We start from the raw sequence: 25,548 nt of genomic DNA, 5'->3' as shown, positions 1-25,548 counted from the left end.
ACAGAATGAGTACAATGTTAATTTGTGATTTTTTGATAACGTACCTGGCTCTATTAGTCGAATTAGTCCCTCGTGATGAGCTACTTTATCTTTCCAACTTTTGGTGTTATTAGCTGCTGTTTCCAACTTCTTTTTAACCTCCTGAAATAAGATACAGACCATGTGAAAACAAGAACAACTTTACTCCATTTATACAGAAAGAGAGAAGTCCTTTTAAATCTAAAAACTGAACCACTGTGTGCTAGCCAGCACGATGTGCTGAGTGTAGACAGGACCACTCCATTTCAGATCACCATCTTAACTAGTTTAGTCAATCAATAGCCATATGAAAGTAAGCCCTCAAACCACAATCCAAAAATAACCAGGTTGTAAAAGATTTTGCAGTGACATGGGTAGGACTCCATGAAGACTGAAAGCATAAACTGTAGTTTCAAAATAAGAAGATGCATTTTCCATTCTGAGCCAAGATCATTTAGCAGTCCCCTCTCTCCAGCAGAAATGATTAGATGTTAGACATGGAAAGGACCACTACTGCCACCCTCGAGCAAGGAGGAGCTACTCTTCAGTCTAAGTTGCTCTTTTGCTCAATTTCAAATGCTCCACCCTGAATGGAAGGCCAGAACGTTTCATTTTGTCTAAAATAATGACTTAACTACCCCAGTGACCTACTCCACCATCTGTTTTTTGTTTTAAGGCCACTGTATTCAGCCAGTCATGTGGAGTAGTAAATCATGTTTTAGACACAAAAAGTCACAGATGTCATCTGGAAACATGCAAGTATTATCCAAAAGTAACTCCCATGATGGCATATGCTGTACCACCAACACGGTAAGTTGTAACTACTCCATCTGTGTCTCAGCTGGCCCTTTCTTGCAGTCCCTGCAATATTTGTATTCCATGCTACTCAAGACAGCTCACTGAAGCATCAAGCTTATCCTTCGCATAGCTAAGCCCAAGGGCACAGATAGCATAAATACACTCCCAAGTTAAACAGAACTCTAGTCGTGTTTTGTTTTCTTATCCAAATAGATGCAGGATCAACACATCTAGCCCCAGAAAAAATGCAGCGATTCAGTTCAGTCTCCCTACTCACTGCGTTCTGACTCCTATTTCCTCCATAAATGCAGCTAACTGACTGACCTTCACCAAAAATGCTTCTCAGCAGAGCAGGGCACAGGCCTGGTGTTTGGGACATGCGGCCCTGTCACAATGTTGAAAATCTGGGCTAATTTCTACCTATCCTTGACAGCAGTTCAGTGTTTAAATACCTTTTTGAGGGGCAAGTGCCTACAGCAGCTCTTATATTTTTAATCTGTAGAAGACAACATTGCCCCATTATATCAAAACACTGCACAGATAATTAACTCAAGAGCATAAGGCATTAGTCATGGCAGCAATGGGACTGCATACAGATAGTTAGTCTATAGTAGAAGACAGAAGGATAAAGAGTATTTCAGGATGTGACTAAGCTGGCTTGCACATAATTGGGATAAAAGAATAGAAGGGTGGAACATCTGAAAGCTGCCCTCCACTCCAAATATATCCACTGGTCTAGGGTGAAAAAAAAACATAACACTCCTACCTGTTTTTATAAACCTTGTATCTTACCACTCCTTAAACAAGCATGGCACTGATGAATTTTAAATTCAGTTAAACTACTGAATACTGAATGATACCTGGCTAAGTATGAGAGGGTGATGAACAGAACAGCTCACCTCATATTGCCCAAGGGCCTCCTTCCTTTCCAGTTCAAGCTGTTCCAGTTGTTGCATGGCAACTTGAAGAGCCCGTTCCTTTATCAGTCTCTGGTTTTCCAGCTCTTGCTTCTCTGCTTCTGTCATCTGAATGGTCTGTTGCTGCTGCAAGTGCCATTTTTCCAGTTCTGCTCTCTTTGCAGACTCTTCTTCCAGTAATCTGCAATGAAGATTGCAATGTTAACTGCATTTTAAAGTAAGCTGTATCCATTACGTAGCATACACATAGGGAAGCCTAGCTAATTATTTTCTTAATTTTTTTTTTAAACCTTGGAAAGCCGGTAAAAATACTGCTTATTGGCTTATTTTCAATATAAAACTAAAATCATGCCAGTAGTTTGACTGCTACAAAGCACTGTTCAGAGACTTTAGTCAATAATGCAAATGCACAATACTGAAAACCACAGAAGAAACAAACATGCAAGAGTTATCTTAGTTGTCTTAGCAGGACTGAATGTATGAAGCAAAATATCCACTCTAAACAGAACTCAAAAGAGAAAGAGGAGACTTAACTCTTTATCAACTTGAATTTAAACCTGTGATAAAATACAAGCTGACACAGAAAATCATATTTTAGAGTTACTGCTTTATAAAATACACAACTGAAAAGTCTGCCCATGGTGGTCTCTATTTTTCAAATGTACACAGGTACAACACCCAATGAAAAATAAAAATGAGTCTGCTTTTCTGAAATTGCTGGGCAGCACTACCACTGGTAAGAACTCTCGCTATGAGGGCTAAGAAATCAAACATATATAAAAACCATAAATACCACCCTTAGACTTCATAGCTTAAGGAACAAATCTGTTCTGCCTTTAAGATACTCTCTCCCTTTCCAGCAATGTGTCCAGGATGCAAAAAAAAAAATCTCCTCTTAATAATATGGCAGTTATTCGTTATTACTTGGCAGAGAAGAGGGGAAATCAGTAGAAATAAGTCTCTGCTAGGTAAAACCCTACCTGGCTTGAAGTTTCCTAACAGTCTCTTCATCTTGACGAGCCTGTTTCTCATCCTCCAAAGCTTCCTGTAGCTGCTTATACATTTCTTCCAGTTCACGTACTCTCTGTAAATACTGTTCCAGTTCAGACGACTTCTGAGCAACCTGCTCTTCCATTTTTTGTCTTACCTAGCAGCATAAATTGAGGACACAGATGAGCTACCATTTAACTGAGGTTTCCAGTTTTTAAAGGAAGTACCAGGTTTCCCTCAGATGAGATTTTTCCAAAGACAGACCTTTTCCTGCTGCCTGCAGAGTAAGACTGGCAAAATGTGTGATTAACAGCATAAAAAAATGCAGGTCACTTGAACTGGCCTACTTCAGGCAGCACAGAATTCTTACAGTTGTTTAAACTTAACTTCTATCACTATGGTCATGTCACTTTGGAAAAAAAAAAAGAAAAAAAAAAGCTGGTAAAGTGTCCAGAGGCAAAGGTCAGGCTGGTTTAGTTACGCTGTTTCGACGACTTTCCTTCGGCAAGCCCTCCCTCCATAGTGTATTTCACAGTTACATTTAGATGATGGCACTGCAACTTGCAATGGATAAAGGGGTTGGAAATCTGCTATGGAGGTAAGTGATAAACTGGAGGTAAGTGACAGAGGAAGGGAGGCTCTCCCTCACCTCCTCACCATTTAAGGTCACCCAGTCTCTGCTCCTCATGTCGCACCCTTTAACTGATCAGAGCAGGACACAAGGAATGCTCACAGGGTGCCAGAGTCATCCTTTTTATGCCTGAAAAAGCCCTTCAAGATTGAAAATTCTTTCTTTTGGAAATCTGGGTGTGGATTACAACAACAGCATTTTAAAGCTACCATGCTTATTTAATTAATTTATTTATTTATTTATTTATACACACACACACACACACCCCTTATATACCATGCCATATATATATATATATTTTTTTTTAAACATTTATATATATATATATTAATGTTTAAGTATGGTAGCTTTAAAATGCTGTTATTTGTGTGCGTGTGCCTGTGTGTGTGTATGTATGTGTATAAATATATATATATACACACATACACACACATCTACATATATATGTATATACAAAAAATACATGTGTGCGTGTATATATATAAAAAGTTTGAAATAGATATATAAACCACACAACATAAAAATCCAACAGTTTTAAAAATACAATTAATTCCAAAAGTTCCTAAAGTGGGTTTTAATGATGCCTATATTCATTTTGCATATTCACATAATATGCACTGGCCTTAGGTTCTCCATCTTTAAAAAGTGGAAGGATATCTTCAGTCTGCGTTTATCTTGTAAAATGGATCATTTTATTCCCAATTTTCTAATAACATTTAAGCCTTGAATGCTATCCAGATTGTATGCAGGCTGTTCCAGTGTTTGTATTCACTAGGATAAATATTTTATTTCTGTATTTCTAATAAAGGCAACCCATGTTGCATTCTGATACCTCCTGCAAAACCTATCTGAATCCTTTCAGTGACTGCCTATGAGTGAAGTCATTGCTGAAAGCATTGCTCACTAAGTGTAATCATGGCAAAAAGTCACTTGTGCTACTCACCATTTTTTCTCTCTCCAGCTCTAGGCTGAATCGATCTTGTAATTCCACTTGAGTCTGAAGTCTTTTCTTCTCCTCCTCAGCAGCACGTGCAGCTGCTGCTTCCAGTTGCTGTGGAGGGAAGGGGAAAAAAAGGAAGGAAGGAAAAAACAATTTGTCAAAACTAAAACGTTTTGGGAACATGGAATTTCATTTAACAATTTTTTAAGCAAGAAATCTTCAGATTTGTTTTCAAAAAACAAAGTCCAAATCTATTCTCAATCTCTAAATATTATTTTAAATATAATTTTTAATCTTATCATTGCAAGCTAATTTTAAATTTGCAAATTAAAAACCAATTACCAGACCTCCTCCAAGTTCCCTGTGAGTTCTGCTTTGCATAGTCGACAGAAGTCACTGTCTTTCCTTCTCTAATTCATATGGGGTAGGATACAGTTATGGAAAACTGCATCCCGTTCATTTGCATGCAGGACTAGAAAGTAATTCCAGCAACAGTGAAGCCATGCCAGAACGCATAAAGCTCACACAGAAGAGAGAAACATTAAATTACCATGGGAAAGCAGAAGTGCCACAAAGTTTGACTATAATAAGTGATTATGCTACTGTGAATCACAACCCTTTAACATCCCCAAAATTGCCATGTAAGGTAAATAAAATTATAGCCAATAATCACCACTTGAAATTAGGGGGAAAAAAAAGAGTAGCCTAATCAGAGTTTAGGACAGGGAAACCAAGATGCTGGTACCTTCATGACTTCTCACAAGTTACTTAAATGTTTTTTTTTTTGGCATCTTCATTTCACAAATAAAGGTGGTAACACTTTCTCCTTTCATCAGGAGTTTGATAGCGTGTATTGTTAGAACACTCTGAAGGCTAGAAATGCAGTACTAGCATCAGCCAAAACTTTAACGATAGTGCAAACGAAAATAACCCTTTCGCAGAATTTTCCTAAGAAATTGACCTAAAGCTTAGGAGGAAGCAGAAAACAAAAAGCAAGCACCTTTTTGTAATATGCGGGGCTACGTCCACAGACGTTCAGGAAGAGAGGGACACCCACCTTTCTAAGTACTTTGGAAAGGTCCCCACATTTAACTCTTCTTCTTCACACAACACAGGTGAAGTAATTAGAGGTCTAAGGATCAAAAGTGCCCAGCCAACACTAATTCCTGTAAGTGCTTGCAATATCACTGTAGCCTGAGATGGACAAACTCAGAGAAGGGAAGAAGAAGAGTTTCTGTTTTAAGTTGTAGAAGATAGTACTTACTTACAGAATTGCTGTCCTTGAAAAGACTAAAACGATGCTACCAGTTTTTTTAAAGCTCCTCCTCTGCCTCCTCCTAAGCATATAATTGTGGTAAAATCCAAGATGGCTATTTACATGAAGTTTTCTTTTGATTTCCTGACCCACTTCTAAATTAAACAAACATTGCCAATCCTGATCTGAGACGGAGAATGTGCCCTCACAAAGTCACTGGCAGGCTCTTGCCAGAGAGCTTGACAAGAAAATACACTGCAAATACAAAAAAATACACTCTTCAAAGAGTGAAAATATACTCTTTATCATCAGCTGCCTGATTAATTCATGCCAGAGGACATCAGTTCCTGGCAGATAAGGTTATGGGTATCAGGATAACTATATAGTTTAGGGAAAAGCCCCAAAATGGGGGGTGGGGGGGGTGGGAAGAGGTGTCAACAGGACCCACCATTACAGCAGGAGTTAGCAGAGGGTCTGAAGAAGCCCATGTAAAATCCCAAACTGCAACAGAATGGGTGCACATGTCTTCTGCATGGCCTCTTCATAACAAAATTTACCTTTTAAGTTTGTTCAAAGCGTGCATCTCCAAAATTCTATTAAAAATATGAAAGATATTAAAAAGCCCTATTTTAGACAAACGTTCTCATACATCTGATATTTTCTACCATCGGAGCTATCAAAGCACAAGCCAGTCTCGGGGTGCACTTTGGCAGCTGCCATGGGCTGGCTCACAGCCATTTGGAGCAAATCAAACTCTAACACTCTGACACAATTCAGTTTCCCAAACCATTCTCATAGCCTTTTCCTTGAAGCACATTTTTTCTAGCTAATCAATCAAACATAAAATTCCTCCAATACAGTAGCTGCCCAGTACTTCTACTTAGTGGAAGTGCAGTAATTCATGGCCAAGACTAATTTATTTTTCTCAAGAAATCACTTTAATCCAGTTTAAAAGATGCTTCTTACCTCAATTCTCTTTAGTTTACCAGTTGTGACTTTCACAAGCCTCACTGGAGCCTGTCAACACCCTACTGCTCCTTTGGGGTTGCGCTCATCTTATTTTCCCCTCTTTCTCTCCACAAAGTAAACTCAACACAGCAATCCAGCCCTAGGATTTCTGTTAAGAGGTATATTACATACCAGTAACTAGTAAGTAACACAGGCTGCCTTTAAAGCATCTTTTGCATTCTGAATCTTAAACATATGGTAGAATATAGGGGCTAAAATGAAATTGAAAGATGGTTTTCCACTGCCAGACTTCATTTAAACAGAATAATACCCATGTCAAACACTGTCAACACAAGGTTAATTAAAAAAAAGAAAACAAATTGTTCCTTGCCACAAATTGTGACTTAATGACAAGATTTTTGAAAAGATATGTTTTTCATTTGCTTTCTGGTGTCCACATCAACCTGCTCTCACAGTATTTATAGCTTTTTTCTCAAGATCACGGAAGTTTTTCTAATTGAGGGCTAAAATTAATATTTTTTCATTTATGAAAAGCACAAGAAATGAGTAAGATTTGTTCTAAATGGTAATGAAAAGGAAATCATTAATTTAGGAAGGTATTGGGCAGAACACTTTAGACTAAGCATAGAGTGAAGATCTGAGCTGCTGGCAGCCGGGAGTCTGTTCAGCGACTGAGATGTTAGGCAGCAGCAGTGAGAAGAGTTTGATGGCATTGTAAGCTATTTTCAAGGGATACACCTCATTAAAAGGCATCACAGCAATAAAAGCATAGTAACTCTTCTTGTAAGCTTTTTCAAAAGAAAATAAAAAATTGGAAAGTATAGCTGAACGCTAATCAGGTCTCTGTGGAGAGCTACTTCAGAGATACCAGCTGTTCCAGCATACAAAGCCCACCAGCATCTTCACTCTACTGTTAGTGTGCAGCTACAACAAACACACCTTCGTGCTATTTGCAGATATTCTGCCAGTCTTTAGACTTAGACTAAAAAGCTGTCTATAAGGTAGTGAATTTATTTATAATGCATTTGCTAATACTCATAAATTTCCAGGGCAAATATCAGGCTTTGAGAATTCAATACAACATTTATAGCATTTAAACAACTTAGAGCTGAGAAACGTACCAACCATTTCTATAAGCCTCCCCCTAATTATGCCAGTAAAATTATACATTTACACACATACACACACAAAATGATTTTGCATCTTTGGAATCTCTGTAAATTAAACTTCTATCTCTGGAAGTATTAACTATGCACCAAGAGAAGTGTTTCTCCCCCACCTCAGTTCACACACCGTAACAGGAAGACTGCCTAAGAAAATCTTAATAAAAAGTGCTATATTTGTTAGATGTGTCCAACAGGAAAAACACAAAACCCTCAATTAACTGAGCATACTAGATTCTCCAGTCCCTGAACACCACCCACACAGCTGGGATTTTCTTTGCTTAGAGGCTGCACTAGCTTTACAATACCTTCCTATGTACAGGGGCTAGGCTGGGTCACTTCTGTAATCCGGGGCCTGCTGAAGAGTCCTTAGAAATGGCTGCAGCCAACACTTAAGGTTTCACTGCGTCTGAACAAGCAGGAGTGCTTACTTAAGGCCTCCTACAGATACACGCTCACCTCCCCTGGAGCAGTTTGCTCAATGTGTCTGAACACCTATTAGGCAAATAGATGCCTAATATACCTCCAGAAGTTCATGTCAATAACAGAGACTGAGCTTGAAGGTCAGCACCTCCTGCTCGCACTCCCACCTTTCTCACAGTCTCCAGCTCCTTCTGCTTGTTCTCGTTGGCCGTTTGCAATTCTTTCATCTGCCGCTCCAATTCTTCTTGCTCAGCTAACAGTTTCTGGCGCAATTCTTTCCGTTTCTGGCGTGCTTCTTTGTGGGGTGGAGGGTTCCCCCCTCTAAGCAGGTTTACAGTGGTCTGTATGGCTGGAAAGGAATGTGCAAGACACAAAGGAAGAAGAAAAGTAAGAGAAAACCAGAGAAGGGAAATGCAAAACTTTCTGGGCAGCCCTGGTGAATGGCTGTGGGGTTGGGGTTTTTTTAATGCATTTACTTTAAAATCAAAAATAACTGTGTTTGTTAGTTTTCCTAGCTGTCAACACAAATCAAAAGTGAAAGACACTTGGCATTCAGCATTGTCTGTATCCCACAAGGAGACTGTCAGGCAATTCCAGTGCATTACGTCAATTCTAACATTGATTTCTTTCTAACAGGCAGTGGACATACTAAGACATTTTGAATGCAAATCATTTGCACCCCTAGCCAAGAAAAACAGCTCCAAGATTTCCCACTACCTACATTCCGTAATTCTAATTGAGAAGTAAAAAATGTTATCTAACATATAAGTTCACTTACTTTCCTAGAACCAACCTTTAACCTTTTTTATTCTTATTGTCATAAAATGGAAAAACTTTCTCCCAGTAAGAAAGTAGTTCTCATTTATTTATATTCAGTAAGGAAGTATTCAGGCAGCAAAGTAGAGAAGTGGTAAATGATTTTGATATTCATCTGGCACAACTGTGAAACAAGATCTTATTTTGGAAGCCAGTAATCATTATTCATACATCAGACTTTGCTGTAATTAAACACATGCTTCAGGTAAAGAGGGAAGTGTGAATGAAAGCACGCAGCTCTAAATATTTAAATACCGTACATGTTTCAATGGTATCGCCCACTCTGTCTTAGCAAGGGCTTCTACCTCTGCAAAAGATGCATATACCTATCACTCAGGATGTATCTGGGCAAGGTATCACAGAAGAAATAACTTCACTATGGTAACAGAAAAGGAAGCCCCAATTCCCAGCCTTATCCTGAGCTCAGAGGTACAGCCATATAGAAAAAGCAAACAATATCCATTTTCTTTTTGGTTTTGGCTGCCTACACTGAGGTACCTGATAAAAGTTAATTCCCATCACATGGAGCCTTAGTTCTTTCTGAGCATCAGCCTCCTTAAAGATCTCTTTCCACGTGTCCAAAATGGAGACACCCAAAAATCACAAGACCAAGAATTTCATACTTGAGTAAAGCACATCCCTAAGACTTCAGCTTAGCAAAGCACTTAACTTTCACATAACTTTAGGATTTCTGAATCTTTACCTTGAATCCACTCCTGCTTCTTCTTTTTATCAGAGGCACTGATCTCAAAACTTTTATCAAGACATTTTATGAGAAATAGGCATTTCTTTCCATCTTTATCAGGCAAGGCCTAGAATGGATAACAAAGGATTATGCTTCCAAACATTAAATTCTATGTTATATTGTTAAGACCCCTCTATTCAGTGTTCTGTTACATATCTACAAATACCAGCTTTAAAATAGTTTATAAAAAAGTGTTTATGGCCTGTTTTTATATAAAGTAAAAAATCTCCTGTTATGCATAATATCTTCGACATGAAATCATCAGATGATTTTCTCATTTTGAATGCAAGCACCCACTTCAGTACCAAGAGACACTCTTAATAATGGCTCTTTATTCAACAGCAATCCCAGGACAGAAAACCAACCGAGCTACTTATACAAAAGGAAAAAGAAAATAATCACTTCAGTGTTAATGATGGATATCAGGAGTCCATCACATACACACAAAAAGAATAAATTCTTATTTTTGGAGAAATTTTATATATATATATATATATATATATATATATATTTTTTTTTTACCTCTACACAACAGTTGCCATCCAGCATGATGTCTCCCTTCTTGTCTTTTAAATCTTCACTTACATAGTAGGAAATAATATTGGGTTTTAGCACAAACCATCGTTCTGTCCAATTTTTCCTTTTGTGACCTTTCTTCAACATATAGCCCTGCAAAAAGCAAGGGATTAATTGAAATGCCTGGCCTCTGTTGACCACCTGGACTTTTAGTTATGTGGCTCAATGGCCCATTGTACTCAGAGAAGTTTGATCACAGTTCTAAAATATTTCACCTAGACACTTCCATTCCCAGTACCAGAACACTGCTATTTGTTGTTTAGCCCACAAGAAGCCATGTACTATTCTTGTGTCCTATTTTTAAGTAACGGGGTCATCTGAAGACATCTAACTGAACAATTACTATGTGCTCTTTGGATCCTCTTTGATGACCTTTACTATTTAATTTTCTTCAGTCAATCAGAGACACTTGCCAGCACTAAGACTCATCTGTAGTGCTGTAATGATAGGCTTTATTAAAACAGTCCCAGGTGGATGCACATCCTAGTGATAAAAGTGGGCCTGCATCTAGGCACCATAAATCCAGCCCCTTATGCGCCCAAGCCCCGGGCCAAAGCAAAAGCACCTCTGGCAGGGGAGTGGCTCTGCCTGGCCAACACACTCACTGCGCTGCACCCTGTTAAGTGATCCCACACACCAGTAACAGCAGCTACTTCAATTAGCACATTAGCAAAACGGATAATGGAACCATACTCCCGGAGTACCTATGGGATGGGATATGGGAACACTGGTAAAGTCTGGATTTTGCCTTAGGAGTTGTACCACTAATTTAAATAATACCACAGTATTTTATTTTTCCTGACAGATGATTCACTCAGCTTTCTGTATGAGAGAGAGAGACTTGTAACCAAGTCATGAAGTTTGCCATTAACAAGAATATTTCAAAAGAAAGAAAAGCTCATACGTTGCTGCTGAACTTTATACAAACAAAAGAATAACAGGTGTGATGTTCTATAATGATAATAAATAGGCCTGATCAAATCCTCCAAGTTTGTCTCAACTGAATATTAACATTTCCAAAATATAAGCACCAATATTAAGTACAGTAACTAATAACCTTAATCGAAGAACCACCCTATTATTCTTTATTCTGTGTGGCTATGGCAATTCAAAAACAATCCCATGGCAAAGAGAGTGCACAGCGAATGATATCATAATTGGACATTGTCAGACATTGGGTTTTTTATCTGGCCTTAAGGAGGGGAACCTGGCTGAAATCTAGTCAGTTTGCAGGTATTTCAGCTACACCTGCTATTTCTGCAACCACTCATAATTTAGAAGAAATTCAAATCACAGAGGAAACTGAACACCTATATCAATTTAACTTTGAACCAGCCATATAGAACACACTGCCATGCTCTGAGTATTCCAAATTAAGAGGATTGAAACATTGGAAAGAAGACCAAGGAACATTTTTCTGTAAAGTCTTTCAGCTACAGTAATTTTGGACACAAGCAAAAGAATAGAAGTGCTGTGACATGTTTAAGTCAGAGGTGCCTTTCTCTACAAGTCTGAGGGGAAAAAAATTCAGGACAGTTGGTAAAGCTGCCTTTTTTGTAAAAAAAGTATGTATAACGCACACACACACACACACACATATATAAAAATATATACACATACGTATATCTATGTATATACATAAATAACATGTATATGTGTGTGCACACATGCACACACACACACATATATATATATGAATGAAACAACCCCTCACAACTTGGCTGTGCTCAGCTTTTCTAGTCAGTTAAATGTGGCCAGAGCCGAGGCCGTGCCTATTCCCTTGCTGCTCCACCCACTCGCTCTGGACCAGGAACGAGCAAACAGCTTTGCCTCCTCTGCGCTCAGGTCCACGGCCTGGGTGGTCATGTAAGGGTGTGCGAAAGACTCCCACGGTTTTACTCTTTCATGTCTTGCACATTCTAAGTCAGAATCAGATGTTTTTCTCTCTCCTTCTATGTTGAGTGAATTTGCTTTCAAAGTCAAGTCAGACTAATATTTTCCCCTCAAAATTTATGCTAAATCTATATCCATTATTTTTGTGCATAAGCTTCTTATCTTCTGATAGCCCTCTGGCAATTCTTAGGGATCACTTTTCACACTATCACATGAGGGATAGATACTTCTCAGAAAACTAGAATATCACAAATTGAATTATCATTGCTATCCATCACAAGGCTTGGAGATTACAGGATAAGTGTTCAATAAAAATGGTAGTATGAGACTTTGCTACTACACGTTATATCATTAAACAAACATTGATGTAATCATATACTGCAATAAATGCTCATGACGATTCTGTCATTCAACAAGCTATCAGGGTACAAGCTGGGACAGAGCTAGATAGGTGCAAGTCACACAGGGAACACCATTTTCCAACTTGGCCACTGACTGTCCAGGAGGAGTTGGGTCAAATCTTGACACAATCTATTTTTACATGTCAAGGATCTATTTTCAAAGGTACTCAGACATCCTTGAAAAAGAGACCTAGTCACCAAAAGAGGAAAGAAAGGAGACAGTCGAGTTTAAAAAATAAAATAAAATAACACACACAGAGACAATGCAGCTTAAAAACTGAAACCGTTTTACACATCCAAAGAAATCAGATTTCCTCACAAGTTTCAAGAGGAAGGACTGACCTGACACTGGTTTCTTTATTTTGATGTTGTTAATTAGCAGAATGACTTCATTTTGTCCTCAACTGATTATGTCCCCCCGTCCCAGCCCTCACCTCCAATAAGCAACCAGGAGTTAACAAAAATAGACTTTTGCATTGTTCTGTGGATATTCTGAAAGAATTTCCTGTGTCAAGACTTTCTGATGATTTCTTCAGAATGGTTTTGGAAAGTCTGCCAAGAGAGCTTTTGTTTCTCTCCTACCAAGAAACAAAGATGAAAAAAATACTCCATCAGGTAAAAGTCAAGTTTAACTAGCTCTCTAGGTAACTTCAGCTGTGACCCCTTAGAGCTTTAATATATTTATACTTCCTATGGAAAAAAAAATGCAGTTTTTAAAGCCATTCGTAAACTTATAACCAATCCACTGGAGATCTGAAACAACAGAAGATTGATAGAAGTTTGCTAAGAATATTAAGGCTAGCATTACTTTTTGTATTTGAGTACAGGAAAATAAGTCACTAGTCAAATAGCCTGCTAAGCCTAGTAAGAAGAAAGCCCTGGAGCTCCTGTTTATCTTTCTGCCCTGCTAAATTGTATCAGCTTAGAAGCAGATACTCCAACCTTTGTCCTGACCGTGTTGTCTGAATATAGAAGTTGTATCAGTACAACCTATTCATTCATTTGCTACAACCTAACTGCAACTGGAAAACAGCATTTTCAAAAAATTCAAGAGTTGTCATAAATTTAAGAACTGGCAAAAAAATGTAGCTATTCGGTCAGCTAATGAGTAATTGACACCAGGATTTAAAAAAGTTGATATTTCAAGTCAGAAACACGCTTCCTTTACTTTCTAAAAACAAGTTCTCCCAATGAGCAACTCATTCATAATACTGTGACAATTACACCAATTTTAACAGCACCACAACTTCTCTCTTATAATAATAAGGTCATATTATAAAGAACCCTTAGAAGTACTTTACCTAGTTTTCCCACTGCTACTTACCCATCAGGTAAGGAAATGTCAGTACTAAGTTTAACATTTTCTAATTATGCAATAACTTGTTCTCTTTTAAAATAACAGTTCTCCATGTTTCTTACCTGTTTGAGTACATCTAATATGAGCTCATTAAAGACTTCATTAATTGCCATTGACACTGTCTGTCGGTCCATCCCTTTACTGAACTGTCCGCTTCCGATGAGATCAATCAGCTCCCACGCAGAAAGACCTTCTCGACTGGTGTTGAGAGCAATCTTATAATGGTCAAACTGCTCTTGCTGCCAGCCTGCACCCATTGCTTCAGTGAGTTTTTTAAGCAAATATTCAATCTGTACAGAAATAGAAATTAATCATTTTCAGACATGGAAATCAAGTGTTTCAGAGTTGTAAACAACGCTTCTCTAGAGGCTATTTTGTATACCTGGCTGTTCTATAGCCAGGTTCCTGCATTCACATTTAGGCCCCTAAATGTAGAAGGTCTAACTGGCAAAGAATTTAGGCTCCTGCAGCTTTCTGCCTCATGAGGTTGAACTTTTGATGGCTGAGCCCATCTGCAGCTTCTCTGTTCATATGAAAGAAAAAAAATGACTGAACCAGAGAGCCTCTCTATTTCAGATTCCTACAGAACACATGGGATCTTTTCTGTAACAGCTTCAAAACTGTGATGACTGACATGTAAGAAAGCAGGAAGTTTTAAAAATCCTTCTTGTAAAATAAAAAGCAAACAATTAGAAACAGTAAGAAGAGTATGATGACAGCTTGGACAAGAAGTGAAATGAAAAACTACCAATGTATGTTAGACTTCACTTGACCCCTCTTCCCCATCTCTACCATGCCACTACTGGACACAATCTTGGCAAATGTATCCAGAGAGGCAAAAGAACACATTTTTCACCTCTGCTTTTACTGCTTCCAAAATAAACTCTCCTTTTCCTTTCATTTTTCACCATTCCATACACATTACCATACCACAAACTAATGTTTCTAATAGCACTAGTCAAAATAAACCCAGGACTGAAAAAGAGGGAAAGAAGGCTGGGTTTCTTCATTTGTCTGGTTTCTGTTTTTATTTGTTTTTAGCTTACCACTGTTTGTTCTTTAAACAACACAGTATTTGAAATTAAGCCCATCTGCAGCTTTAAGCACACATAAAACATTTTAAATGGATTTTTAACCAAACTAATTTGGGAGAGCCTTCCTACAAAGACCTCTATACAACGAAGTCAAAGCCACACCTCTGAGTTTTTATGACTGTAGTCACCTGATGCCAATTACAGAGTTTAACCCAGTTTTGAAGACAGACCAAGTAAATGCCACCTTCTGCTATTTTGGGTAATGGGTCACTGTGTTTCCTCACCAGCTTCACACCGAGGTGCACAAAGTCACACGCCATCTCCAGACTGTCCCCTCCGACCAACCACGGCACTGACAGCAAGTGCACCTACACGCTCCTCTGGGAAGCCCAAGCAAAGGCTCCTCGGCAAGGCCCACGTGGAGCATCACTCCCAGCCGGAGGCCAGTGCAGACAAAGGGGGAAACCAGCTTCCCCAAGGGCTGACTGTTTTCTCCAGGTACCACAAAAGCCAGTAGAGAACCACTTCCTTTTATTTTGGTCCACCCAGATTTCAGGCAGTGGTTCCTCCAGCTGCCCCCTTTCCTGCATGCAGCAGGACCAAAAAAGTCCCCCCCCCAAAGTGGGACACTGGGAAGGGCAGGCTCCGAGGTGGAGCTGGGGAGGGAACATGGCCTGACCCGGCCGGGTTCCCTCCGTGCACACGGAAGTGAACACACGTCCCAAGTGCTGCATTTCTGATGGTTACACCCATAGGTTAACTTTAAGTGGACTGATTTTAGGTGATGTTTTTGGAAACACTAAGTGGTTCGGGAGTTTGAATCCCATTATCAGAAATGACAGGGTGTACAGCCTGAATGTGCCTTGTTGAAAAGCGGTAGAAGCTGAATGCTTTCAAAGACTTCATTTCTTTAATCACTATGTTGGTTCACTTCCCTTCCTTAGCAGTGCTTGAGAACAAAATGCAATTTCTCCTATGGACAAGAAAAACCCTAGCTAACAGAGCCAGAGGATGTTTCACCACAGAATAAATGAACTTTTCAGCTACATTTTATCATCACCTTTCAACTGGTCTAAGAGGCTTTTGAGCACCCAGCAGTCTCTACACAGAAGTTTGGGAGTACACAGAAATGAAGAAAAGTTTTTCCCCACACATTTCCCCACAAGGACTCCCAGGCCTCAAGCTTTTGATGCAGTATACATGCTAATTTTGTGGCTGCAGCTTCTCTCTTTTGCAACTGGTACACGCAAACCCCCTCCTTTCCCTCACATCTGTGATCAAGAAACACACAAGCGTGCAGCAGAGTACACTCATCTGGCAAAGCAGTAAATTACTGGACCTGAAATTCACTCTACAGATGGGCGACTTTTTACTCCTAATTTCAGTTTGATAACTATTCTTAGTCTTAGAGCCCCTATTCTAATAGTATGTGAGTTAAGGCTAGGGCAAAATGAGGAAGCTCCTTAAAGCCACTGTATTGTCTAGAATAAAAGTTCCCACTGTAAATGGGCAGGAAGCACATACTCCTCTGAGATGTGGCTGTCATCCTCCTTGTCAAGAGTATCTTAAGATATACTAGCCAGGCATGAAATATGTCTTTGAGGTTGGCACAGAAGCTGTAGATAGTGTTGGTTTTCACTTCAGCTTCATCAAGGCAGGCAAATTTGGGGGGGGGGGGGGGGGGGTTAAGCTCTGAATGCAATTCTTATTAGCGAAGATACAATTTGAACAGAGGCCTTTGGAAAAAAGTGACATTTAGATTTTAGACAAGTGCAATGAGCTGGGGGTATAGAGTGAGATCGCTAAAGCTGAACCCAAGCAGCTGAGCTTGCAGCAGCCGAGCTTGTAGCAGCCCTGCGCTGCAGTGCCGTGCCGCAAGCTCCCGGCCCCGCTCAGCGCCGCCACCGGGGCAGCTGGAGGCGCCCAGGGCCGAATGGGGCGGGCCGTCTGCCACGCAAGTTCAGGGCTCAGCTCTGCAATACTCACTGCTGTCACTGTTTCGCTACGCTGCACACGCAAAGGCAACAGGCTATTCAAAAGAACAGGTCGCAAAACTTGGCTTTTCAGTGGTTCCATGCACAGCTTTGAATCATTCAAGTTAAAATAGCCAGATGATAACATGAAAATTTTAGCATGCCCTCCCCCAAGCTACCAACTTATAACTTTTATTAGATTTTTTTTAAATCAGTAATTAATCTCTTCTAAAATCATGAAAATATGCTTTGTTGATTTCCACTCTCAAAAATCCTTATGATAAAAGAGTAATCTATGTACCACTAAGGCTTTTGAGCACCAAATACCACAAATCCTCAACATTCGGTTAAAGGCAGGAAGCAGGTTACTTCCTACTTCCAGACAACTTTTACAGAAAGGCAAAAAAAAGATATTTCACAGCATGCATGAACAATAGCACTGACCCCTGGTTTCAAAACAAGGCTCCTAAAACCTCAATTTGATGAGCTGAGCTCTGGCATCAAAACAGGAGCAATTTTTTTCCCCTATATAAAATACCTTCTGCCCCTCAGCTCAGCCTCTCTGAACAACATGCATTCTGAACAGTGATCCTGTACTTCAGTTGCAAGGGAAGCTAAAATAACTAAGGCTTAATTAAGCAGGTGGTTTCCCTGCCAAGATGCAAAACAATAAATAATAAAAAAGAAAACTTAATGAATTTTAACTTTGAAATTTATTGTTCCAAGATTTCACAACCTATTACACTGCTTGAGGTATGCAGCTCTCAAATTCCTTTGGTTAATTATTTCAAAGTACTAGACTCACTAGCAGAAAAGAGACAAAACAAAAAAACAAAAAAACACATATTAGAACAGTTTTTTCCCACTCTTCTACTCAAACCATGTGAACAAAATGTACATCAAACTAATGGGCTGGAAGAGGAGTAATGCAAACTGTCGGCTATTACATGCATCCTGTAATGCACTAACAATAAGTCAAAACACCCGTTAGTTACTAACATCACCACAAATATCCAAAATCCCATTAGAGTACGTAAAATACCCAATTATTTCTAACTGCATTAAATCTTCTTATATGAAAAAGGACCTGTGCACATTACCGTTTAATTTCTAAAATTAAAAAAATATTAAAGGCTTTACCTTTTATTCAGACAAGCACACGGCTAACCAAGGCCTACACAAAAATTTTGTCCAGCATTATCTGCTCTATAGCAACAATGAGTGTTAGGGGTGGAGGGAATATAAACGTAGAACAGTGTGAGATAAATGAAGAAATGAGCTGGATTTGGTAAATATGGAAGCAAACAAGAGATCATTCATTTTGTGCTCAAATGAGGAACCTCTGAGAGCAAACTGCATTTCCTCTCCTTCGCAGAGAGACATGTCAACTCAGCAAATAACTGACAAATTAAGTCTACTGGCTCAAACAATTTACTTTTGTGGTTAGAAAGTAGAGTGTCAAAAAGCAAAGCAACGTTTGCTGCTATTCTGACTGGATCTTATTCACTTTTTGATATAGATGTAAAGACATAAGGCTTTTGTTTTAGGAAGAACACTACATACACCAGCAGTATGCACCAACTGGTACCACCAGTATGAAAAACTGGTTCCATCCCAAATCAACAGAAACTTTTCAGCTAGAATTTGCCAAGAGAAAGCAAAAAGAATATAAAGAACAGAAGCTCTTTTAAATGAGATGTACAGCCTATTTAGTACCTTTTCAGAGAATATTTTCTTTTCCTTCACTTTAGTACCTATTGTCTTTCTTTTGCAGGTATTCTTGGCACCATTCTCCATGGAGTATGAAGTATCATACCTGTTTCACATATTCTTCTGATATACAAGTGGGTCTGTTAAAGGATGACAAATTAAAAGCCAAGGCTAAATGTCAAGGAGGCTTTCATGCTCAGGGGAGCATGGCAGACACAGCCATTCTGGTTCACACCATTCAGACAAGGTTTGCAATATTAACACAGCAGACTTGAAGCATATCCACATTATACAAAATTCCGTGGGAGCATATGTTACTCAGCGAGAGACATGAAAGCAATTATATCTCATTTCACAATCAACATCAATTCCTTTTTTCCCCACCAGACCATAACTTATTTTTAACTCAATATTTGTTCCTTCCTTTCCACCAATAAAAAAAATCCCCATCTAGAATTTATTAGACTCTTGTGAATAACTACTACTCTGGTTCAAACGATTTTATGAAAAAAACAACTGTGCTCATCATCCAGCCTAAACCATTACTTTTTTTTTTTTTAATTAAACTTGCATTAAATTGTACATAATAAAGTGCAACTCAAAGCACAATACTCATGATAATCCTAAGGACATCCTGCTGCACAAACTGAAAATTCTCTTGCTTTTTGCAGCAATCAAGGAAAAAAGCAGTAAAATGGGAAGAACTGAAGCAAGGCATAAGTGACTAAGCATCTAATCCAGATCTCTTTCTAACCATCAGCAACAACTTGTAGAGGATATAGATCAATTACAACCCCACTCAAGCCCCACTCAAGTAGCTTTCATTCTAGTTGTATCGGTTTTGATTTTATTTCTGAATATATAATGAATGATATAATTAATGAAATATTGGGAATTGTATTTAGCCAATTTCTGATATTAGAATACAGAACAGGAAAGCAAATGAGGTCACACACAAAAAAAATTTTTCCCCAAGAACTGCCTCCAGAAGAATCACCAATGGATAACTTCAGACTTTCATCTCCTCAGTCTAAAAAGAAAAAAAACACCTCATTTTCAAATGCACGGAAACCCCCCCCACAAGATTTGGACCCTCTCTGTCCTATATTAGGAGAGTTAGAAATGCCACTTGTTAAAGGTTGGAGGACAAACAGAGAACCGTACAAAGAAGCCAGGCAAAAAAAAAGACAGTAAATATATTTAGCTTATTTAAAACAAGTTACTTGAACACTGTATTACAATACCCAAGGAGTGTACAGCTTGCAGCGTACAGCTCTGCAACTTTTACGATTAAGGACGGCCCAAAAACACAGCTAACCACATACCACAGCTTTCAGGCGATAATGCATTCCCGAGGCTACAGTCACATGTTCAGAAATAAGGAAGGGGAAGTGTTTGGAAACCTTTTCATAAAACAGAAAACGTCTGGTTAAACAATACCAAAGCATACAAAGGAGTCTGTAACAACTCAGACAGGAGTTGTAAGGAAAGCTCATGACAGAATAACAAGTAGAAACATTTTTCTTCTTATAAATTTCTCCACCTTTCTTCTCTCTTTTTTCCTTCTCAAGACAGAGAATCAGAAGAAAAGATACTCTGGATGCCCACATCTCAGATGATCTCGAGGAAGAGGCTGGCTTTGGGGAGGGGGGACAGACCCAATCTTGGCTCCCAGTTCAGAGTACGCTGTAGATATTGCTGCTTTTGCAGCGCTCCCCATGGCCGCAGAAGACAACTGTGTCCCTGGCTAAGGATTGTGCTAATTCTGAAAACTGTCCATCAGTTGAACAAACTGGACAAACTAATTTTAACTTGAGCAAACAAAACACAGTGTTGCTCTTCTCCAATCTATCTGTAGCTCTTCAAAATACCACCTTCACCCAGTTTTCAGAAACTTTTTGCTCTGTGCAGAGCAAGGGCTCTCACCTGAAAGGAGAGAGCTTTCAGACTTGGCACTGCTCCTCTCTGTCCTCAGGAGAGGGGACATTTGCAGGGTGAAAAGGGGACATATCCACACGTCCCTCGGGACAGGAACACCTTTGCAAAGAGACATTCATGGGCCTGTGTTTCTTTCCAACTCTCCTACTTGTTCTCAGCCACCCACTTGGAGACAGCCGAAGCAGCGCCAGAGTCAAGGCTGTCACCAGCTGAGCATGGTGCCCTCTGTGGCCAACCCAGCCATACCAGCACTGGGCCCTTCCCCGTGCTTGGTTGTACTGACCCGAGTCCCTTGCGTCTGGGGCTGCCCTCTCTCTGCTCAGGGCAGACGAGGAAACACAGCCAGCCGCCGCCATGGGACTGCACCCAGATAAAACAAGCCTCGGCCAAACAAAGAACTGGGCAACTTCTATCCCTCGTGCCCCTGCACCACTGCTTCAAAATTCCCACTTTGTCACTGCCTTCCTTGCTTTACTCTTCCTAAAGCTTTCCTCAGCCTGCGTCTCTTGAAGCCTTTACAAGGGAGCCTACTTTTCCTTTTCTGATTAAGGAGCAGCTGCAACAGCTCCCGATTTGCTGCTGTCCCCAGCTGGCCAGGGAATCAATCATGCCTTAACACTCTGCAGGTGGGAGAAACACCTCCACCATAACTAGCTTTCTAATAGGAAGGCCTAATACAACAGCCCTAGAGCAAAGGTACATAACACTGGCAAGAAGGTAAAAAAGCAGCCTCAATCTTCAGTCAGAACAGTGCAAAGAAAATGAAATTGCACCTAAGCAGTAGAGATTTCCAGACACATAGTTATTCAAGCAAGTGCAGAGACAGCCTACACCATTAAAAAAATAATAAATAAAAAAAAAAAATCAAGGAGCAGCTCCTCCTCTAAAGAGGAAGAGGACACATCCTTAGTGACACGAAGTTGTATCAACATACTGAAGACCCAAGAAGTTCTCTCCTTTCTATCAGTCAGATCTTCCCATCCACAAGATGGGATGGAAAATCTTCAAGGGATCAATCACCTTTCTCACCTGAAAGTATGAGGCAAGTTTCCTAATTACATAAAAAGAGGAGGGGAGGGGGAAAAAAAAAAAAAAGTCTACGAGGTGGAAGGGAGGGAGGAGGGGCAACGGCTGGCTCCCACACAAAGGAGTCCAAACCAGAGCCTGCAGAGGCAATTGTGTGGTGCAATATTCTCAGCCAACGATAAGAGAAACAAACAAGGAGGAAAGGAAAGCTCACTCCCTAGCTGGAAAATTATACTGATTCATGAGAGGGGTTTACATCCGTCTTACCAAAACATAAACACAGAATTGCAGCAGCTCTATCATCATTCTATCTGTACACCACTTAGCAAACAATCCCTGTTCATCACTCATTTAAACATGTGCAAATCATTTTTTTAATTAAATGACAGAAAACACTATAAAGTGGTGAAGACTAACTTTATAATCAAGCTTTATTATGAACTCAAGAGGCATAAAAAGTAAATGGAAAGAAAAATACCTTAACAGTATCATTCTGAATACTATTGAAATGAATTATTTTCAGCTAGAAACTCTCAGCGCTAGGACCACCATTATCAGTTTGTATAAAAAAATGCTTTGGAAATCTCTTCTGGAGTTTAGATTTAGTGTTTAAAAAAAACAGACAAAACAACTTAAAAGGCTGATATGAAAGGTCACACTGAGAAAAAGCAAAATCGACCAAAATTAAGACTTTGCATCTCTATTTTTGGAATTCTGGGTAAAAGGATAAATGTGGCAAATGTGGAATTTTTCAGAAACACAGAAAACCCAGGAGGCCTGGTGCAAAACAGAAAGCAATGCATTCAAAAGACAGCATTCCTCCACTGACTGATTACATTACCTGTGTGGTCTAAGGCAAGAGGTTGGAGAGTGAATACAGGCATTGTACATGATAAGAACAGAGCAGCCTTTCTTTGTCAGGCTTTATAAGCCTTCTTTAAATTGTATTGCACAACTTAAATCCTGCTGTAATCAAGAAGATACAGACACAGGTTCACTTTAAGAGATTTAAAATAATCCAAGTGGAAAGAACAATACAGGTTAGCCCTGGACCTCAAGGATGGAAAGTAAAGAATGACACCAACTCTGAAATCTGGAGAAACTCTTTCAGGCCCGAGCTGACTCTGCAGCCCATCCGACAACAAAAGACACGCTGCAATTACCCAGCAGCACCTACCTATATGGCAGCATGAATTTGGGGGTTTCTTTGGTGGAAGGAGAGCAAGCAAGCAACACCAGCGCCCAGAGTTGGCAGCTCTGAAGCTTTTAACCATGCCAACAGATAATGAGATGTGAAATACTTATTCCCCCAGAAAAGCCAGGCGGCCCTGTGGAGGACACAGTGACACACCAGGGAAGTGAATTTGAGTCCCAGGTTCTACATTCATGGTTCTGACCTTCTACCAAGGCCAAGTCTGGCACCATTAAGAAAAGAGGTGTCTTAACTTTCAAAAATGTTGTCCCCATCTCCCAAAACTTAGGAAAAAAAAAAACAGGAAAAAAAGTATGAAAACTGTCCCATTTCTCATGGACACAGAAGCATGCCAGGTAGGGCCCTGTCATCACCAGTCTGGGTAAAATCTGAAATGTTACACAGAGTGGAAGTCTCCTGCTCAAAAGTAAGTGATAAGGCAAAGCTGGGCTGCTCATTTTGATAGGGAAGGGGAGCTATCTCTGCTTTACGGTTTGGCATAACAACTTAGAGTCACACAGTTATGCTGTTGTGGCACATAAATCAGACCGTTTTGATCTCTGACTCTTAACAGTGTGCAAAATGTATTAATTGGTACTTTGGTGCTGAACTGCAGAGCCCTGGGATTTCTGTACAGGGTTTTGCATGAGATTATTTATGCCTACAGTTCTGATCTTCCCTATCTTCCTTCACCCCTCCCCAAGAAAAAAGCACTAAATTTTGAAGATACTAAAATTCTCCTCTAGGGTTAAAATTCCTATCTGAGCTTTGCCCATACTTGTTCATGCACTTAAAGTATAAAGAGATCTCTCTGTTTATTCCTTCAACCGTTTCAAGCAGGAGGAGTTCAAATGCTGTTTGCTTTTGATCAGAAACAGACGTCATCAGAAAAGTTCATACTTCTCCTTTTCAGCAGGAGGGTGACATGAGACTGAACACTCATCTTGCAAATCATGATAACACAGAGCAGAAAGGAGAAATTTTTTCTCCAGAATCACACTCATGCGCCAACTGTGCAAAACATGCACCAACATATAAGCAAGTGCAGTGATTGAGAGGTCACACACATGCACTATTCATTAGTGAGGTGACAACCTCAACAGCTTGTGATTTGAAGCTGAGTGTGGTATTGGAGCTAGCCTCTCCAACATCAGTCAGTCCTCACAAAACGCAAAATTAGCTAATTAATAGTGGCCAAACAGCATGTTCCATTTAGTCCAAGCTGTTTAAAAGACATCAATATCTAAATATCTAAAGTGTCCTGTGGGGTTTTCCCCATATGCACCCTGGAAGTTAAAAAAAAAAAAAAAAAAAAAAAGCAGCATTTGAGGCCTTACATTATTAAAAGAGAGGAGTAAAAGTTTTACATTCAAAAATTAATTTCTCCTAAATTCGTAGAGAACAGCAAACACTAACATAGCTTAAATGGAACATTAAGCAAACTGGTGTTTAACAGCACAAGTTTTTGTTTCTTACCTCTTCAGGTACAATGATTAAGGGGTATTTGTCCTCTGACAAAAAGTTAAAAATAACCCACACTTTAAATGCATCTTCATCACTAATCAGCAGAGGACTCTTAGAGAGGTTCTTTTTAGCACAGAGCGTCCAGCACATCCTATTGAATTCAACTTTGTCAAAGTTTCCTTGAACCTAAAAATGAAGAAATTGAAAAAAATATTTTTTTAAACATGCACAGACAGACACATAATAATAGACAGACAAAGTCTAACAGACAAAGTCATACAAAAAGCACTGAGGAAATTCTAGTTTTCAAGAAAAGTTATGGCCCAGAAAGAGTACTGTAGCAGCCTTGTCTGACTTCCTAAAAGGAATAAGCTGAAGAATTTCTTCCAGCAAAATCTGCATCCAACCTCTCCCAAATCTTCACCTTAACTGATTAAAAAACTACCTGCTTTTGTTATCCTTTATCATATCTAATATTTGTGCATACACATCTGTGAACTATTTACATATGCAAAGCTTTCATTTCCTCTATTTTATTTTAAAACCTCATTTATGTTAGAGATGAAACCTATATATCTCCCTACAGCTCTGCCATGCTATTTCTTCGCCAACATGAAGCTAAAGGCATGCTTTGCACTGTAATGGAAGTCTCTTGCGGTTTCGGAAAGCATGTGTAAGAAACAGGTTCTTGCACCTCTTCTGGTAATGATATCAATAATGTTCAGTGCAAATTTTCTTATGATAGACCAAACCACATTTTAAACGCATGAAGGACTTGATCAGTGAAGCGTATAATTTCCTATCCAGTCTGGTAAGTGGTCAAATATAGCTGAGGGTGAGCCACAGTGGCTAACTTAAAGTTTGACTAAGGAAGTGGATGAACTGATGTGGGTGGAGAGAAAAGGCAGAAGTAAACAGGAAGCCAACCCTATGCCAACAAATACTTTAAATTCAGTTTCCAGGACTAAAAGTGAGACCACGGAAGAAAACCATAGACCTTGCATGCTTTCAGAGTCAGACACCAGGGCAAGTGACATTGCAAGAGGCAGGCCACAGGTGACAGCTGTCCTTTGAAGAAGGTGGAAGCTGCAAGAGCTCCAGCTTCTACAGCCACAAGCTCAGCATCCAGGTTACTGCATGAGAAACACGATGTTAAATGAAACACTGGCTAAGCAAACTGCAGAAACACTCTTTGGAGGCAGGACCAGAACCAGGGTTTCCTTCTACGTCCTCCTGTTCGCCAGCGCCTCATCCCACGGCTACATTTGCCTGTGCTTTTCCCTGCCTGTCCTCACCACCTAGCCCAATGAAGCTTGACT

The 25,548-nt window shown here is 39.6% G+C and overlaps 1 protein-coding gene across 3 annotated transcripts in view; it reads right to left on the bottom strand.

Annotated features, from left to right (window-relative positions):
* Window positions 1-25,548, bottom strand: part of SWAP70 (switching B cell complex subunit SWAP70) — a 41,541-nt gene that overhangs the window by 3,146 nt on the left and 12,847 nt on the right. For 2 of the 3 annotated variants that reach the window (XM_067296113.1, XM_067296114.1), the window contains exons 3-11: window positions 24,242-24,415; window positions 13,955-14,182; window positions 10,188-10,334; window positions 9,624-9,732; window positions 8,272-8,453; window positions 4,298-4,405; window positions 2,714-2,880; window positions 1,716-1,914; window positions 45-141 (exon numbers count right to left, since the gene is read on the bottom strand). In XM_067296113.1, coding sequence (XP_067152214.1) covers window positions 45-141; window positions 1,716-1,914; window positions 2,714-2,880; window positions 4,298-4,405; window positions 8,272-8,453; window positions 9,624-9,732; window positions 10,188-10,334; window positions 13,955-14,182; window positions 24,242-24,415 — 1,411 coding nt within the window. Of the gene's footprint in view, window positions 1-44; window positions 142-1,715; window positions 1,915-2,713; window positions 2,881-4,297; window positions 4,406-8,271; window positions 8,454-9,623; window positions 9,733-10,187; window positions 10,335-13,954; window positions 14,183-18,615; window positions 18,750-24,241; window positions 24,416-25,548 lie in introns of those variants that run through there. The other variant, XM_013957947.2, reaches the window with a different exon arrangement.

Source organism: Apteryx mantelli, chromosome 4 (genome assembly GCF_036417845.1).
Source record: "Apteryx mantelli isolate bAptMan1 chromosome 4, bAptMan1.hap1, whole genome shotgun sequence".
Lineage (NCBI taxonomy): Eukaryota > Metazoa > Chordata > Aves > Apterygiformes > Apterygidae > Apteryx > Apteryx mantelli.
This window is presented reverse-complemented; position numbering and strand designations above follow the sequence as displayed.